The 17,467-nt window shown below is 33.3% G+C and overlaps 1 protein-coding gene across 1 annotated transcript; it reads right to left on the minus strand.

Moving 5' to 3' along the window:
- Positions 1-1,113: 1,113 nt before the first annotated feature.
- Positions 1,114-11,528, minus strand: LOC137398340 (galactose-3-O-sulfotransferase 2-like). Its single transcript, XM_068084448.1, has 6 exons — positions 11,408-11,528; positions 8,679-8,855; positions 6,050-6,270; positions 5,505-5,674; positions 2,679-2,934; positions 1,114-1,326 (listed from the first exon to the last, which is right to left on the minus strand). The coding sequence occupies exons 1-6, from the start codon at positions 11,526-11,528 to the stop codon at positions 1,114-1,116; spliced, it is 1,158 nt and encodes a 385-aa protein (XP_067940549.1).
- Positions 11,529-17,467: the final 5,939 nt, after the last annotated feature.

A 17,467-nucleotide genomic window follows, 5' to 3' on the forward strand; every position in this document is an offset into this window, starting at 1 on the left:
TATACTATTTTGTTACTTATTTTCAATATACACACATTTTTATAAAATCTTGACTGTTTTTAACAGGAGATGTTTGCATTGTGTAATTACAATGGTCTCCATAACCTTACATATGAATTTCTCACCATACCATATATATAAAAATAAAAAAATTGTTTCATCAGCACGGATACCCTGTATGGGTGGTAGTTTCTGCTCTAATGCGAGTCTCCTACCAGATACCTGGGAGTTTGAGCACTCGCCTCAAGATGTTAGCTGTTCCCAATAACGCACTTTTCTGCTACTCACCTGAGTTGATTGCTGTTGGTATTTGGCAAGCCACGTTTTATGCACCGGTGTTATTGTGCCCAGTGTCCCATTGACTACTGGGATTACAGCTGTTCTTACATTCCAGCATTTTTCAATCTCTTCTCCAAGAGGGAGATATTTCTCTACCTTTTTTTTCATTGCTGGCTATATTGTAGTCATTGGGTACTGCTATATATATTATAGTAGCCTTCTTGTTCTCCTTGTCCACCACCAAGTAACTCATATATAATTAGCTACTCTGGATAGTTGAAACATCTACATTACTTTCTAGAACTTGCTAAAGTCCTGCCCTCGAAGATGTAAATTTGTACAAACTATATATGTATATGTATATACATGTATATATATAAAAAAATTGTTTTTTTCAACGTTGGTATTTTGTTCCAGCCATAGCTATTGGAATGTAATCTTATTAATTCATCAGTCAACAATTTTTTGTCCTACTTGCATATCTTCAACTGTAGTTGCTACTGTCTGTCCTAGATCTGAGCCAGAGAAGAGAAAAAAAATCTGACGCCAAATTTTATTCGAAAATTCAGAATGAATGTGCAAACAATTTTGCATTTCACTAAAATAAATTTGGTAACTGTTTTAAACTGATGTGGAAAAACAAAAAAGGGGTCTTTAAGAAAGATGCCCAATTTGATTAATGAAAGCAACGGTTACGCACCTTTCATTGAGTTTATATTCAATTCTCTGATGTGTGATCGACAAAAATAAATTAGGGTGGTAGAAAGAAAGTGCCATTAAAACAGAACTAAAATATCTAAAACTCCACAAATACTTCTATGTGCTATAATTGAACTAGAAGATGCATTTTTTATCAGCGTAGTCATTGATCCGGTTGATCATGTTTTGATTTATGCTCGGTAAGCGGAGGTAAGAACAGAGTTGAGGAGGGACATAAAAGGCTTCATGCCATTCACTCGCGGGTATGACAAAGACTCCTTCATCTAGTTCATGTTTTCTTGAACAGTAAGAATTAACTTCTCGGTTCAAATCCTTAAAATTTTTTACCTGCAAAAAAAAACAGAATGGCTGAAATAGAAAGTGACAGACCAAGTAACCTTTTTATAGCCACATTATGAATTTAAGCATTATTTTGACTTTTGAGCAGTACTTTGAGCAGTGAGAAGTGATTTGACTTGTCATTTATATTGTCACTTGCCGGTGGCATGATGATCTATTGATGATCTATTGATGATCTATTGATGGCTTATTGCTGACATCATGACGTACTGCTGTCAATATTACCTATCGCTGACATTATGACCTAATGCTGAGAATACGACCTATTGCTGACATTGTAACCTATCGCTGACATTATGACCTTTTGCTGACATTATGACCTTTTGCTGACCTTATGACCTATTGCTGACATTATGGCCTATTGCTGAAACTATGACCTATTGCTGACATTGCCACCTATGGCTGAAGTAATGGCCTATTTCTGACATTTAAACCTATCGCTGCCATAATGACCGATTTCCGACATTATACCCCATATTTAATGTTATGAACTACCGCTGATATCATGACCTATTGCTACCATTATGGCTTTTTGTTGATATATCGACCTAAACAAAATATATATTTACATATACTATTGTATTGGCAATTACTTCATTTCATTCAAAAAATTGTATCATCACCGAAATACCGAATCATCTTTTAATGTAATCGTAGCAAAACCGACTCCATTTAGCTATTACATGCTAATTAATTCACTTTTATATCTAAACCTTTTTCTGATCGTTTTATTTTTTAAAATTTATTTGTCCTAAGTGAAACATTTTATTCATGATAAAAGGAGATATGTGTTTAAAAGTTGTTTGAAAACTTTGTAAACCTTTACAGCTGTTTTCATTTTTGATTATATTATTTCAACTAAACACTTTTCTCATGATATTTAGTTTAAAAGTTAGAATGGCAAATGCTGTTATATGTTAAATACAAATCACTTTTCTGACTAAAGACTGTTTTATTACCCGGGCAACGCCAGGTAGCACAGCTTTTGTATATACAAAGAGCTCGCTGTTGTAAATATATTTGTTACTTATATCTTGATATTGTAAATATGGTGTATTGATGTATGTAACCACTTGGTAGTAACCTCTGAACGTTTTTGGACAGAAATAAATACTAAATTCTCACCATCACAATACGCTAACTTGTTGAATAATACAATACGCTGACAGAGTTATAAATGCCCGTGACAATTGCACATTCCTTTCATAACCATATAAGCAAGAAAACATATATTACACTACTTGAGTTCCAATCAGTTGGCACTACTGGTCACCCCATTTAGTTTTTCAAGTTCAATCATAAAAAACTACAGGAGTAAGTAACTCCTAATAAATGCTCACCTCTTCCCAGAAGTGCTGTTCTTTGAGCTCTGGATAGTTCCACCATGTTCGGTTCATGCTGTCATAAAAAAGTTTATCTCCTAGGTTCACTTCTTTAGAAAGAATCCTTTCTATTGATTTTTTTGATAGCTCTCCTTTTGAATTTAGATTTAACCCGTAGGACTTGTAGAAAATATCAAGGTAGGCCCAGTTGAACTTTCTCTTCAGCAGAACTAGTGAAGCGTCTAGCTGGTCATAGAGCATTATAACATTGGCTCTGGGAACAAAATGAAAGCACAACTAGTTACATTGTCAAAAATGATATTTGAGCGTAGTAAGAGTTGATATTTGGGATATTTGCATAGTAACAAAGAGAAAAAATTGTTTAGTGGTCAGTAGATACGCATGTGAAGCAAGTACGCTAATGTTTGTTTGCGATGTTAGATGAGAACTATTTGTTTATAAGAAACATCAGCTGATGTATGATGACTAATACTATTTGTGTATTATTTATACTTCTGCTTTCCTACATTTTTTTGCTTATTATATGAGTGGTTTTCCCTTTTCTTATTGTAACATTTTGTTTAAAAGTTTAAAAGGCATATTCCGGGTTGGCGGAATGTCACTCGCTCTTACGAATGAGAAAAAAAGGTGGCTAGCAGTTAATGTAAATATAGCTACAACTGGCCACACATCTCCCAATGAAGTTTGGTGTTTGAAATAGTTTTAATAATCATTTAGTATTATTTGAGCTGCAAAAAGGAATTTAGTAAATAAAAGCCCATCGTATCCACTATATTTTGTAACTGTGCTCATTGTTAACAAAATAAGGTATTCAAATGCTGTCTCAACAAACACTCACATACTCCGCGCGTTTTCGATCAACTTAAATCAACTTTTTGACTTCTTATCTATGAGGAGTTTTGTGAACTGGTTAAAAATAAATAAACCCCCAAAAATCATTAGCAAATGAGAGAAGTCTGACACTTTACGATGATTTTAAATGGTTGTAATGTGTCAGACTGCTAAACCGATTGTCAAGAGTTTGAGACAAGTACTGCAGAGCAGCTATTTATCCTGCTACACACCTTCTCCCACTACAGACCTTGCTATCACTTCTAACCTTGCTACAGAAGAATAGACACGGGTCTCATTATAGAAAATACTGGTAAAGGTTGAGCTGACAAATAACTCCGAGTTTATGGCTCTCTGACAAGTTTCTCTGCTATGTCAAGTGTTTTGGAATGTTGAGCTTTTCTTTTTTATAGTTTGCTATCAGATTATTGTCAGCATTTATACAGCTTATGTTTGACTTGTAACGTTTGTTTTGCTGTTGCAAGGCTTCGAGTGATGTGATAATTAAAGGATAGAAAATAAAATATATGCTTAATATTGTAGGTATTTTGACATTTTCAAATTTATTTGTTATCTGCTCCATTAGCTCAAAAACTAAAATGCTTTATTTAGTACATGTACTTGCTGTGTTGTAAATATAATTATTTCATGTTTATGGGTCCTTTTACTAAAATTAAAACTTTTTTTCATGTTGTTCAGCATTAAAGAGTCATAGAGAACCTTAGATAATTTTATTTTATATGTTGTTTAAATCTTTCAGCAGGTGCAATTATATATTTTACTTTCAGTATGTTAATCACAGTGTAATTACCATTACAAAGAAAGGAGTTGTCTTATCATGAATAAAGAGCTCGAAAGAAGATATATGCGTGAAATGGTGTCTCGAGTTGTTATTGTCGCGATGGTTGATATCTGCTACTACGTTCAAGTTGCAGTGTTTTGCATCTCTATTTTGTCAATCCTTTTGCAATGAGACAATGTACTTTGCTTGTCACAAGAGAACTTTTGATTAACTCAAACGTTTTAATTGCGATCCATTTTTTATTAACTTCAATATTGAAATATTCTGGCAATCAAATCACCTCAAACATCAAAAACTATTGCAAATTACAAAAAAATACCGATACTTCCTGACAAACTTTATCAAACCTTTGTACAAAATTAAAAGCTCTTGTGAAATTTACAATTATTTTCAAGTTTGTGTTTAGTAAGATAAACTTATTTAAGTTAACTTTGGAGTTGATGTTCTGTAGCATCATAATAGTTTGTGTTGAAATCTGTGCTATTAAGTCTCTCCTACACCGTCATTATACACTACCGTCTGTCTCTAAGGTAAGAGCTCCATACAGTATTGTACATAATAATGTTACATTTTATTGCAGACTGGAACCACTGAATAGGTAATTGTTAATTTTTAAGCATCAGTGATAAATTGAAACAAATGAAAACAAATTTATTCCTCTAATAGTATCCTATGTTTCGGTGGTTTTCAGAGAGTGGAATGAATCAATTTGTATTTAGTTATGTTATATGGGAAAATTTAATTGGAGATACAAGACAATTGAAAATAGAAAACAAGAGAAAACCGTATAATGATGTTAGAGGCAAGAGATTGCCTTGTGAGTGTTGTTCTGTCAAATAGTGCTTTCTGTTCTACTAACATCAAAATGATTGCTAAAATATTATGATTATATATAGTTATAAGTAACTAATATGCCAACAGTAGTGTGTACCATGACAGATGGCCAAGTGTAACAAGTCTGTGCACAATTATTCATATATGCAAAGGTGGTTAGGTGATTGAGCAGTGCCAATGGTAGTTTGCTTGTCTTTGAATCTGAATATCTGGGTTTAATCTTTAGTCCCGAAAGACAGACGAATGCTGCTCTTATTTTAGTAAAAATGTAATTTCAAAATGCTGTCAGTTAACTTTTACACATTGTGATAAAGAGGTCTCCAGCAAAGGCTTTTATATAGTTTAGGCTAACTTACTGTTTAATGAGGGATGCAATAAAGCTAGTTATAGCTGCGGTGTTATTCCTGTCAGCATAGTTGAAGCCATACCACTGTAGCTGACCAAGATGAAAATATGCATTAGGAAGTCCTTGGGCTGGTCGAGTTGCAAAGAGCAAACTATCATTAGTAGCTACTTCCTCAGGTTTCTGAAAAATAATTCAGTTTTTGGTTGGTAGGTAAAAATTATACAGTTTAGACTAGAAACAACGAAAAAAAATTTAAATTTGGTTAAAATTGTATTTCAGCCTTTTTCTTTTAACCACAGTTTTTTCAGAATTTGTAGTTTTGTGCGTTTGTGACATCAAAGAATGCTACAAAATCTATTAACTAAATTTTGAAAAAATAGTCCTCGTGATAATGGGGCTGCTAACAAATAAAATTCTAAAAACAAAACATTTTGACTAAAAAATGCGGTAGCTTTGTTAAAAATATAGGCAACCTAACACAAGAGATGGTCTTTACAGAAAAAAGGTAGTTTTAGCACAATGATAACTAGTTTTTCAAAATAGAGAAAGTCTTACCAGAGGCCCAGGTTTGGTGTAATGAAGTTGTTTTCTAAACTCGCTGGGATTAGGATTCGTAAAAAATCTGACAGCTGATTTAAACCAGGAAATTGGTTCCCTGACGAGTGCTATGTGTTTGTAACCAGGCTTCATAAGCTTCTGCAAAATGCTCTTGTTGTAAAAAGCATGGTTTACCAGTGCATCCGCTTTTTCTTCCTTTTTTGGTCCAATTGTCCAACCTAAGATAAATATAGCTGTTTTTAAATGAGGTCTAAACGATGCTATCAAATACTTACTAAGCATTCTACTGACATCAGCAAAGATGGGTTATCTTTGATTTTTTGCAGCTGTTAGTCTAAATTCAAATTCCACTTGAATTTAAAAATGTTCTTCCACACAATTTTAGTTTATTTTGTCAAAAAGTACCATTGTTCATCATTTACAATTGCTTTTGATGTTACAGATTGTTTGACTGACAAGATGTTTTAGGAATAAAATCGAAAAAACTTCATCATGATTAAAAAGCTCAGATCAATAAAAAGTGTGATTATGATGCTTATATTTGCCGAGACTGACAGAATGGAGACACATAATGCTGCAGCTTGAACACAATAGCCAATGTTAGCTATCGGCGGATGATAACAATTATTGACATCAACTTGCACAGGAGTTTTAACGGCAACAAAGTTTTAATTGTTTTGGTCGATTTTAATTGTGAAACATTTTGGCAGTCAGATAATCTCAATCATCAAAAGCAATTGCAACTAGTAGCAAAATAATGATACATTCTGATAAACTCAATTATGACTTTTACAGTTTTCTCTTTAAATAGATTCAAAATCTATCAAGCGGTCCTTGAAAAATAGCCTCAGTTCTTCGTGAGATGCACTCATTTTAATAAAGTGAAATTTTGCATTGGGAGATCATTGTTACAGCGGAGAAGAAAACATAGGATATCTACAAGACGCTTGATTACCTTGAAACAGCATTGTTTTAAAGTTATATGATCATTGCGTAACTAAATACTATTTCTGCTGCATTATTTGACTTTCACACAGTAAAACATGTAAAGTAAGCTTTAATACTCCTGTGCTGTTAGTAGTTGTGTTCTCATGCAGATGTTTTTTAGTCTTAGCTCTCATCTATACTTTATCAATAATTGCAGAGTGATTGAATAACGTTTGTCTTATGAACTTTTATTCTTGGGAATTATATTTTTTGTGTATTCAAAGTTTGCACTTTCCCTGAGTAGATTAAAAGTGGGTGCCTACTGCCACACAGTCCACTGAGTAGGACATACTTGTTCTGTACACCCAGCAACAAATTTTATTAAAACAGAAACACATATGAAACATCAACTCAAATATCAGTGAGGCAGGTGAACTCTTGAAGACCTTTTTGATGTTTTTTTATTATCAGTCAGTTTTAGTTTTAAAATTGGCACAACAAACTAGATAGCTTATAGATCAATAGAATTAAAATGTTATAACAGCTATAGGTCTGCCAATTGAAAAAACGGAATCAAAAAGCTAAATGTAATTGCCGATTAGAAATGCTTGGATGATGCTATCGGAAAACTCATTTTGAGAATTTTTCAATCCATAGGAGAGGATAACTCCATTTGTGCATCATGAGCATCACACTTGGTGTCTGTTAAGTAGATTCACAAAAAGTACAACAAATCGCAAGGCTAGTCAAATTAATGCCAAATTGAACATTCAGAATAAAAAAAATATTTCGAAATCAACAATAATACAATAAATAGTGTAATAAAGATTTCATGAATTTTTAGTTGGTATATTTGATAGCAGATTTTTTAATAGGGAGTATTTGCATTACTTAACATTGCATCAGCAAATAAAAATATACCAGATGCTTGGAAATATAAACTATATTTTTTCAACTTTAATTGGACACAAATTGGCAGCTCTTTTTCAATGTACCTTAATGTCAACTTTTTTCAAAGGAGGCATAAATAGAAATCTCTTCAATCCCCTTGATGTGGACTTTATTTTGTGGAAGTAAAATGAACAGAACTGAATCAGTGAAGTAGAATTCGAGAAGTTCCCAGTTCTGTTTATTATTGATGTTTTTGTGTTTCTCCTGCTACATGAACATTATTCTGATGTCTGTTGCCACAACTATGCTTTTTGCCATGTAATTGTTGAATACTTATATTGTAACTTCAGTCTTTGAGTTTATCATGTAGAAAATTATTATTATTAATATGTTTGAAAATACATCACCTAATCTTTACTATAATAAAAGCTACGTCTGTCTGTTCATTCGTCAGTAGAAATGACTAGCGGTTAGGAAAAGATTCCTTATGCTAGGTTTGAACTTCTGACCCTTGGCTTTATAGCCGACTCTCTAACACCTGGGCTACCCCATTTGCTTTCCAACAACATCAGAATATTTGTGGCCATATTTAATCTCTTTGCTTCATAAAGACACTTCAATATCTCTCACAGCACACAAGACTACCACAGGGTACTAGTCATGAATTGTTCAAAGATGATTACTGCTCTCCATTGTGACCCAGTTTGCAAAAGGCCTATGCTTTGTTTCCCACAAGGGCTCAATGTAAACTAAGCTAGCGTTATGCTCAATTGTATGGTAAGTCACAAGTGTACATAACAGAACTCACTTTTCTTGTTGGTCCAATTAATATGGTAACCTTTGCAGGATGTTAGGACATTCAACCTGTTGTTTATAATAAACCGAGCGAGAATGGCACGTATTGTAGAAGAACCTGTTTTTTCTACCTTGGTCATCACAAACCTCAGAACTGGTTTGCTCTCTTTTAGCTTATCTACGGGATTAACTGCAATGTAAATATTTTTATTATAATCAACATTCCGGAATTAAGCTGCTTGGAATTGTCTACACGGAGCCTAAAGATGCACTCGTGACAAAATGGTGAGACAACACAGGCGTACGAGATATCTATTTGCATGGGGGAGTTTTATTATGCAAGCGTTTTATTCTAAGAAACGACCAATCAAATTATTGTTCATCAAGTTTCAATTTAGAATGTTTCAATTGTTAGCTACACCATTCAACTGACAAAAGCAATACCAATATGTTGTTAATCGATCTGTGTTGCAAATTGCTTTAACTTGCAACACAGAACGAGTTGCAAGTTAAATCAACTCCTTATTATACACATAACGAGTTGTGCCAGGCAATTCAGTTTTGGAGACAAAATTAATTGCCCAAAATCTGACACATTTTACAACTCCAACAGGGCAGTAAACTGTTCACAAAAAATTTACCTTTGAATTATGCCATGGAAATGCATAGCTCTACATTCTGTATGTTTCTGCGTCAGATTTGAAGTTGTGTGGAAGTTGTGTTACCCTGTGAATTAAGTGTTTCTATAGACATTCACATGATCCGGATTGACTCTGGCGCCTTGTTTAAAAAGGTTAAGGAGTCGTACGGTATAAAGTAATAATTAGCAACACCGTTAGCGATGCACGTGTTAGCAACACAAACACATGAAGCTCAATTGAAAAGTATGACAGAAGTATTGAAAGTGTTTAAAGTTGAATAGCTGGCGCGGTTTTTTAATGCGCATCATTTGCGAGTAGTGTTTTCATTGTTTACAAGCATGATGGATTTGATAAAATTTTATGAATTGGAAAACTCGCTTTGCTTGCAGTTTTATTCTGTTTCCATGATGAGGTCAACTTGCGGATTGGCTCAAATTTATGAATCATACGCGTCATAGAAGCATAGTGATAAATAGCAACTATCAGAAGGGCTGTTGAAATGACTCATGTGAGACAGTTTAGTTTCTGATAGTCATTTGGTTAAATATTCATTTGCAATCATAGGTATATTGTTTATTGTTTATGCTCCAGTCTGTGCGGAACTAGGAAATTGCCAGTTATGCTTTCCCCAAAAGCACATTAATAAGGAATGTAGACAACTTTCAAAATAAATATGTATATGTATATGCTAGCGTACATGCCAGCATATCATGTTCCACTTGAATGGATACCAAAAACGCTAGCAAGCAACATCAGAAGTGAAGAGTAAAAAGTTGCCAGCTCACCATGAAGTAGAGTCAGACTACATGGACCAGATGCATTCACAAAACTACAAATGAAGTGTGTGATCTACATGTTTATGATGCATTTTATACCTTGAAATTTTGTTGAAACCAGAGTTTAATAGCTATGAAAAGCAGTAAAAACTACAATACGAACAATGCTACTTAAGGTTTGTTTACACCATTACAATCTATCAAAGATGCTTCAACACCGACCAAGTCAGTTTGGTTTAAACAAAAAAAGATTGTATAAAGGGCGTTGTTCCAATCGCCAACACAAAATCGGTGAACCGCTGCATACTATGTTTGTCTGAATTTGACGGTCATAATAGATGTAGTACAACATAGATTTGAGCAATTACATCTTGCAATAGCACGAGAAATACAATGGTGGTTGTTGTGTTCTCCAAAAACAACAGTTAAAAATAGCCTTAATAGCATTAGGTGAATTTGCAACAAGCCGATTTAAAATTAATAATAATATGATTATAACTTTGAATAACTATAATTATTACGCATGCATGTACATGGCATGTAGCGATGCATTGCCTTTTTTTGAGATTCAAGCTGACCAAAAGCGGTCAAAAATAAGTCGATATCAATAATGCATTTCATTGACAAAACGATGACTTATTTGGTAGTCGGAGTTGACTGCAGTTTAACATAGTCTTTACAAAAATGTCTTGTAAAGACTAAATAGACAGAAAATCTTATCAATTGAAACTCTTTTATCAGAAACAACTGTGACACATCATTTTGGTGTGAACGTACCTTTAGTTTGAAGGCAAACCAAACCATACTAAAAAGAAAAATCATAGCTGTGAATCTGGTAAACTGATCACCCTTGTATGACTGCTTGTTTTCGCTGTTCAGGCAATCCAGCTCCAGTTGTAGTCAAAAACACTAATGATTCATTCTTGTCACACAGAAATATTCTGATTAATTGTAAATTTAAATCATATTCTAGCATATCTTATTCCAACGAATGACCTTTCAAAATATCTTAATTATTTTACTTTACTTATGCTAAATGTTTGTTTTACGTCGATTAAAGATTTTAAGATTTTCAAAGCACCTTATTTCTTTTTACAGAAAAGTTACAGGTTTAAATTCATTTTAACTTAAGTGTCTTTTGACTAAACATGTCCAACCAATTATTTTATTTTAGTGGCTAATGGTTACTCCTCTTTTCTTTTTTGATCTGTGGTTTTTATTTAGCAATGTATGAAAAAAGAACACTTGAAATGACATTATTTTCAGTAAAGTATTATTTATGTAAACACAACCGCAATATTGATAAGCAAAACATCTTAACCAACCTGCACGCTGTGACTTTTCCTTCATATCTGTACCATTACTAGATACCAAATACCTCAGGTCAGTCATTCCGTGTGTCCTAAATATAATTATGCTTACATAGAAGATTGTTTCCTCAGCCATGTTAACATAACTAGATGTCAAAATATACTCACACCCAGGTCTCCTATCAGAGACCTAAAAGTTTAAATTGTCACTTTGGGATCTTAACTCAATAAGTCGCTTCTCTGAGACTAACTTGAGTTGATTGTTGATTGTATGTAAAAAAGCCATATTTGATGTCGGTTGGTTTATTTGCACCCTACACTCCGATGACTCTCTCCCCCTCTCTCCTTCTCCTTTCTTCTCTCTCCCTCCCTCCCTCCCTTTCTCTCTCCTTTCTTCTCTCTCCCTCTCTCTCCTTTCTTCTCTCTCCCTCTCTCTCTCCGTCTCTCTCTCCTTTCTTTTCTTTTCCTCTCTCTCTCCCTCCCTGCCTCTCCTTTCTTTTCTCTCCCTCTCCTTGCTTCTCTCTTCCTCTCTCTCCCTCTCCGTTCTTCTCTCTCCCTCTTTCTCCCTCTCCTTTCTTCTCTCTCCCTCTCTCTCTTTCCCTCCCTCCCTCTCTTTTCTTCTCTCTTCTTCTCTTTTCTTCTCTCTCCCTCTCCCTTCCTTCCTCTTCTTTCTTCTCTCTCCCTCTCCTTCCCTCCCTCCCTCTCTCTCTCTCTCTCTCTCTCTCTCTCTCTCTCTCCTTTCTTTGCTCTCCCTCTCCTATCTTCTCCCTCCCTCTCCTAAATTCTCTCTCCCTCTCCTTTCTTCTCTCTCCCTCTCCTTTCTTCTCTTTCCCTCTCCCTCCCTCTCCTTTCTTCTCTCTCTCTCTCTCTCTTTCTTCCTCAGTTCAGAGTTATCCATTATAAGTTATACTCAAGGTATATTTTCCAAACTAAGATTTAGTTTAGCCCTTTTCTAAAATTTGGTGACTGTCTAAAATTGGTGATAAAATTTTAGACAGTCATCAAAATTTAGACAAGGGCAAAATTAAAGTTTATTTTAGAAAATACAAACTACAACTTAGCTCTAAACAGGTGTTTAGTAAACTAAACTCATTTCTAAGTTGAATTCAACATTTATGTTGTACCTCCGAATCAGTAAAAGCTCCGCAGACGTAGAAATTTAAATTTTAACTTACTTCATCAGAATACCAGCCAGCACTATGCATCCAACAGCCACAACAAAGACAGAAATGCCTTTTTGGCTAATAGACATTTGGCTAGTTTCTTTCAGATCTAGAAGCAATCACAACAACCACTTGCATGAGTGTCAACTTTTGCACCCCTATCTACTTAGTACTCGACTTATGAAAATGTAAGTGTAGAAGCGAAAATGAATGCATGGCTAATCTAGGGCCAAAGATGTAATGGTGTATATAATATATACACTATTACGTCTTTGGCATATGTACATGTATATGTACATATATATATACCTATATATACACACATATTTGATAATGTAAATATATAATATATATAAATATATATTGATATATACATATATATGTATATATGTATATAATATACATGTATGTATATATATATACATATATATATATGTATATATATATATATATATATATAAACTATATTAAGAACTGAAAACTTTTAAAACATTTTACAACTTAAAGTTTCATGGTTGCTACCATTCATCAGGTAAAATTAAAATGATTTGAAGCTCATATGAGCTTCAAATCATTTTAATTTTACCTGATGAATGGTAGCAACCATGAAACTTTAAGTTGTAAAATGTTTTAAAAGTTTTCAGTTCTTAATATAGTTTATATAAATGCTCTATTTTAATATTGAGCACTCTCTTCTAGTGAACTGCAACCTTCTTCTTCATCAGTATATATATATATATAAAATTTAAAATTAAAAAATTTAGTTTTCTTAAGTTACCACCTAATGAGAGCAAACATATGTCTAAGCAAAACAGATCCCTTGTTCTTACTAGCAGTTACATGCATATTCTTTCCACATTATACATTATATTATAATTCACTCAGCACAAAGCGTTTTGAGTCCTTTTAATTTATTGTTCTTTACAAAATAAAGAACAAGAAATAAAAAAGAATAAATGTACCGATAATAAATATATATATATATATATTAAGAATAGTAAATAACTAATTTAGTTGTATATATAAATGGGTGTATGTATAATTATATGTATACGCATATGACGATATTGGTTGAATACAGCTCTTAAACTTATTTTACCATTTTTGAATAGAACATTATGAAAGAATTTTGTTCAATCAGCAAGCAGATATTCAGATTGCAGTGATCAGCTAATTGTAGTGTAAACAGAGCTTGTTTTTTCTATAGGTCCTAATACATATCATTGTTTTTAAACTTGCTCTAACTGGATGCTGCATAAAATTCAATGTTCCCTAAAATACGATCATATATACTAGAAATTCTACTGTCATACAGCCCACGACAAAAAGAGTGCTGTTGGTTGTCGAAAAAGTAGTTCTCAGCAGGAATTGATAGAGTATAATGTAAATGAGACTTGTTTGAGATGATATAAAATAAATTTGAGGGAGCACGACTCTAAAAAGGCACAACAGAAATAACAGAAATGTAACAGAAATAAATATTAATAAAATAAATAATTAACTATCTCAAACTTATGTTTTACAATATTAAATAAATATTAATTCAAGCTGTAGACCTAAACTACTGTACGTAATTTAAATAACAACAGCAATAATGATATATGTTTATTATATATCTTATTATATTGAAATGCAATATTAAAAGTAAAATGGCAAGCTGCCGTGTAATACACAATTTGAAAGTTGGTTGTTGGTTAAAATAAATATTAATTCAAGCTGTAGACCTAAATTACTGTAAGTAATTAAACTAACAACAGCAATAATCAAATATGTTTATTATATATCTGAAATGCAATGTTAAAAGTAAAATATATTGTAATATACAGTTTGAAAGTTGGTTCTGTTGAATGTAGAACGGTTTTGACAGCGATATGTAACAGAAATAAATATTATAAAATAAACATTTAACTATCTCAAACTTATGTTTTACAATAATAAAATAAATATTAATTCAAGCTGTAGCCCTAACCTACTGTACGTAATTTAACTAACAACAACAATGCCAACAATAAAGAAATATGTTTATTATATCTCTGAAATGCAAAATTAAAAGTTAAACGGCAAACTGATGTGTAATATACAGTTTGAAAGTTGGTTGTGTTGTGATGAATGTAGAATGGTTTTGACAGCGATATGTAACAGAGAGCAAGCGTTGGCATTTACGCGTCTGGATGTTTTATACAAACTGGAGTGAAATAAAGAAATATTCTTGTCATAAAAGGGCGTTGTAGTAACGCCCTACCTTGTAGAAAGGATGTAAAGAAATCTGGCTGATGTTCTAGATAATTTGAAAAACCTTCGGTAATTGGACAAAAACGTAGGCTGATAAACTGTGTACCACATTTTCGTACCTGTAAATCGGTCTACGCCTCAAACCGTAGACAAACAGTACACAGTAAACAGTTCTACTATCTCTCGCACGGCTTTGTTGGCGTTTCGTAGGTCAGTCGAAACTATTAATAAACCAAGCTGTTCAAGCATTTTGTGGCAATTTGTGGCAAGACTTTATCGTTCTATTTTCTGTCGCTCGGCGTTTCAATTTCTGGTCTTAACTTTTATTAAACGAAGCTTTTCAAGCGTTTTGTGACGATTTTCGTCCTAATAAATCTGTCTATTTATGTATAAACCGATCAGATGGGTTAGTTTTAAGAATATGCGTCAACCTTTCAAAGGCTTGGTAACATATTTAAATAGGTTTATATGCGTTTTGTATCATAGTTATACTTAAGCGACTTTACTGAAAAATAGTTAAATTTGTTGATAGGATTTCGTTGCAAGGGTTTGGTGACGGCCGTTCACGGATAATTTTTCGTGAGTTGTGTGCACATGTGCATTTATCATAATTCTCCCAATCAATCGTTTCACTCTTGTTTGGTCGTGGGAAAATGGTACAGGGTTCTTTTAAGTTACACAAGCAAATGTTAGTAGTAAAAATGAAGCAAACTTACCACCAGATAATATACATGCATTATCTAAATGGAAGCTTTCTTGCATAAAATATTCCACAAGTATGTGTCAGCAGTAGATAAAATATTTGGTGAAATAAATATGTAAGTATTCATTTACTTACTTCATTTATTTATAGAAATTAACAGCAAACTTTTAACTAGTTATATTTGAAGATGTATATGCGCTTCGCATCTACATCTTCAAAGGTAGAAGATGTAGACGCAAAGTGCTTCTTGCTGCCAAATTTGAACTAAAGATCCATTTCGTTTGATTAACTTTGAAAACTACACTACTGACATTATTTATCAGTTCAGCTAATCGATAGATTGCATTCAATATTTCTATTACTGAACAAATAACAAAATCAGTGTATATATGGACTAGTACACACATACAAGAGCGAGTTTTATAATTATTGAACACATTTGATTTGGAAACAAATGTTCTTTTGCTATTGTAATCTTAATCCTTTTATATTAGTCACAGTGTTTGTCTGTCATCTGTCTGTCGTTTTTTTGTCCAGCTCTAGCAATAAAGTTTAGCGATGAAACATGACCTTCTCACTGGATTTTAACACAGGACATTTAAATTGCACGCCTATTAACACGAACACTTAACCACATCACTAAGCCGTACTGTCATATACTGTATATTCTATTCGTGATTGCACATGTTAATCCTGCACTTTTTTATGGTCAGTTAATACAGTGCGTTTTTGAGTTATAATGCCTCTGTTATACAAGTTATTTGTCAAGGAAACTGAAGCTTAATGTTTTTAGCATTCTCGCTATTTAAGAACTTTTTTTTTAATTTTTTCTCATCAAACGATATCAACAAAAAATTATTTTGAAATTGAAATTTAGCAGTCAGTGTGCTGATTACGTGAAAATAATGACATAATTTCAAGGAGATCAGGACAAAAGACAGATCAGGAGCAAAGACAACAGGAATTCAAATGAGACAATGTTTTGGCTGCCGTATGCTCCTACTAACATTTTCCATATACTATATATAGTATAGCAAACATATTTAGATGTGTGACAAATACCGTAAGGAATGGCACTACGCTAAACTAACAGAAGGGTAAAAGTAAAAGTATTAAGGTCAATTGAGTCGCTGTTAGCTGTACGACGTAGACTAGAATATTAAATTATACATGTCATCACTAAGAAGACATATCAATAACACTTAAACAAGAAAGCTTGACTTTACCTTAATATACTGGTTGAGGCAACTGAGGGAACAAGTTCAATGTATCAGTATGAGTACTCAAGCAGCAAATAGAATGCGTTGTGAAAAGAAATACAAACTGTAGGTCAATGCTAGTTGAACAGTGGCAGATCCCAGACAAGAGACTTATTTACAACTTGTTTTTTGACAGTTGCGCAAAAACCAACAATGCAATCGGCTTTATGTCGTTGTGAGCTTTAGTAGTTGAATCACCTACATGCTAAATAAGTTGTGACACGCTGAGCAAGGAAATAATTAGTTAATTGCCAAAATTCTATATAGAGTCGCGCAGTGTTGTGACAATGGTACCCGGCATTGAGTAGTGTTACAAATGTCATACAACAGGGCTACTCAGGGTTACAACTGTGATATAATATCATCATTAAGAAAAAATTTCAATAATATATAAACAACGAAGCACCACTTTACCTTAATATACTTGTAATAAGTACTTTTATCCTTGTATAGTGCACCAGCTAACTTGACATCAAGACCGCTTTTATTCGAATGACAAAAATGAAGGTATAACATAATGAATGACGTAACGAATGGCGTAACCACTAGGTAAGAAACACAAAGACAGCAATCCATGAGACAGCAATTAATTGTACACAGAAATGAGTGATAGTATTACATGCAGTAGCAAGAGTAAATGATATAGGCTTATAAAATGACACATGCACGCATAGGTTATTATATATACATAGACTACACCTCCCCCTGATCTCCAAGA

The sequence above is a fragment of the Watersipora subatra genome, chromosome 6, assembly GCF_963576615.1.
Source record: "Watersipora subatra chromosome 6, tzWatSuba1.1, whole genome shotgun sequence".
NCBI classification, from domain to species: domain Eukaryota; kingdom Metazoa; phylum Bryozoa; class Gymnolaemata; order Cheilostomatida; family Watersiporidae; genus Watersipora; species Watersipora subatra.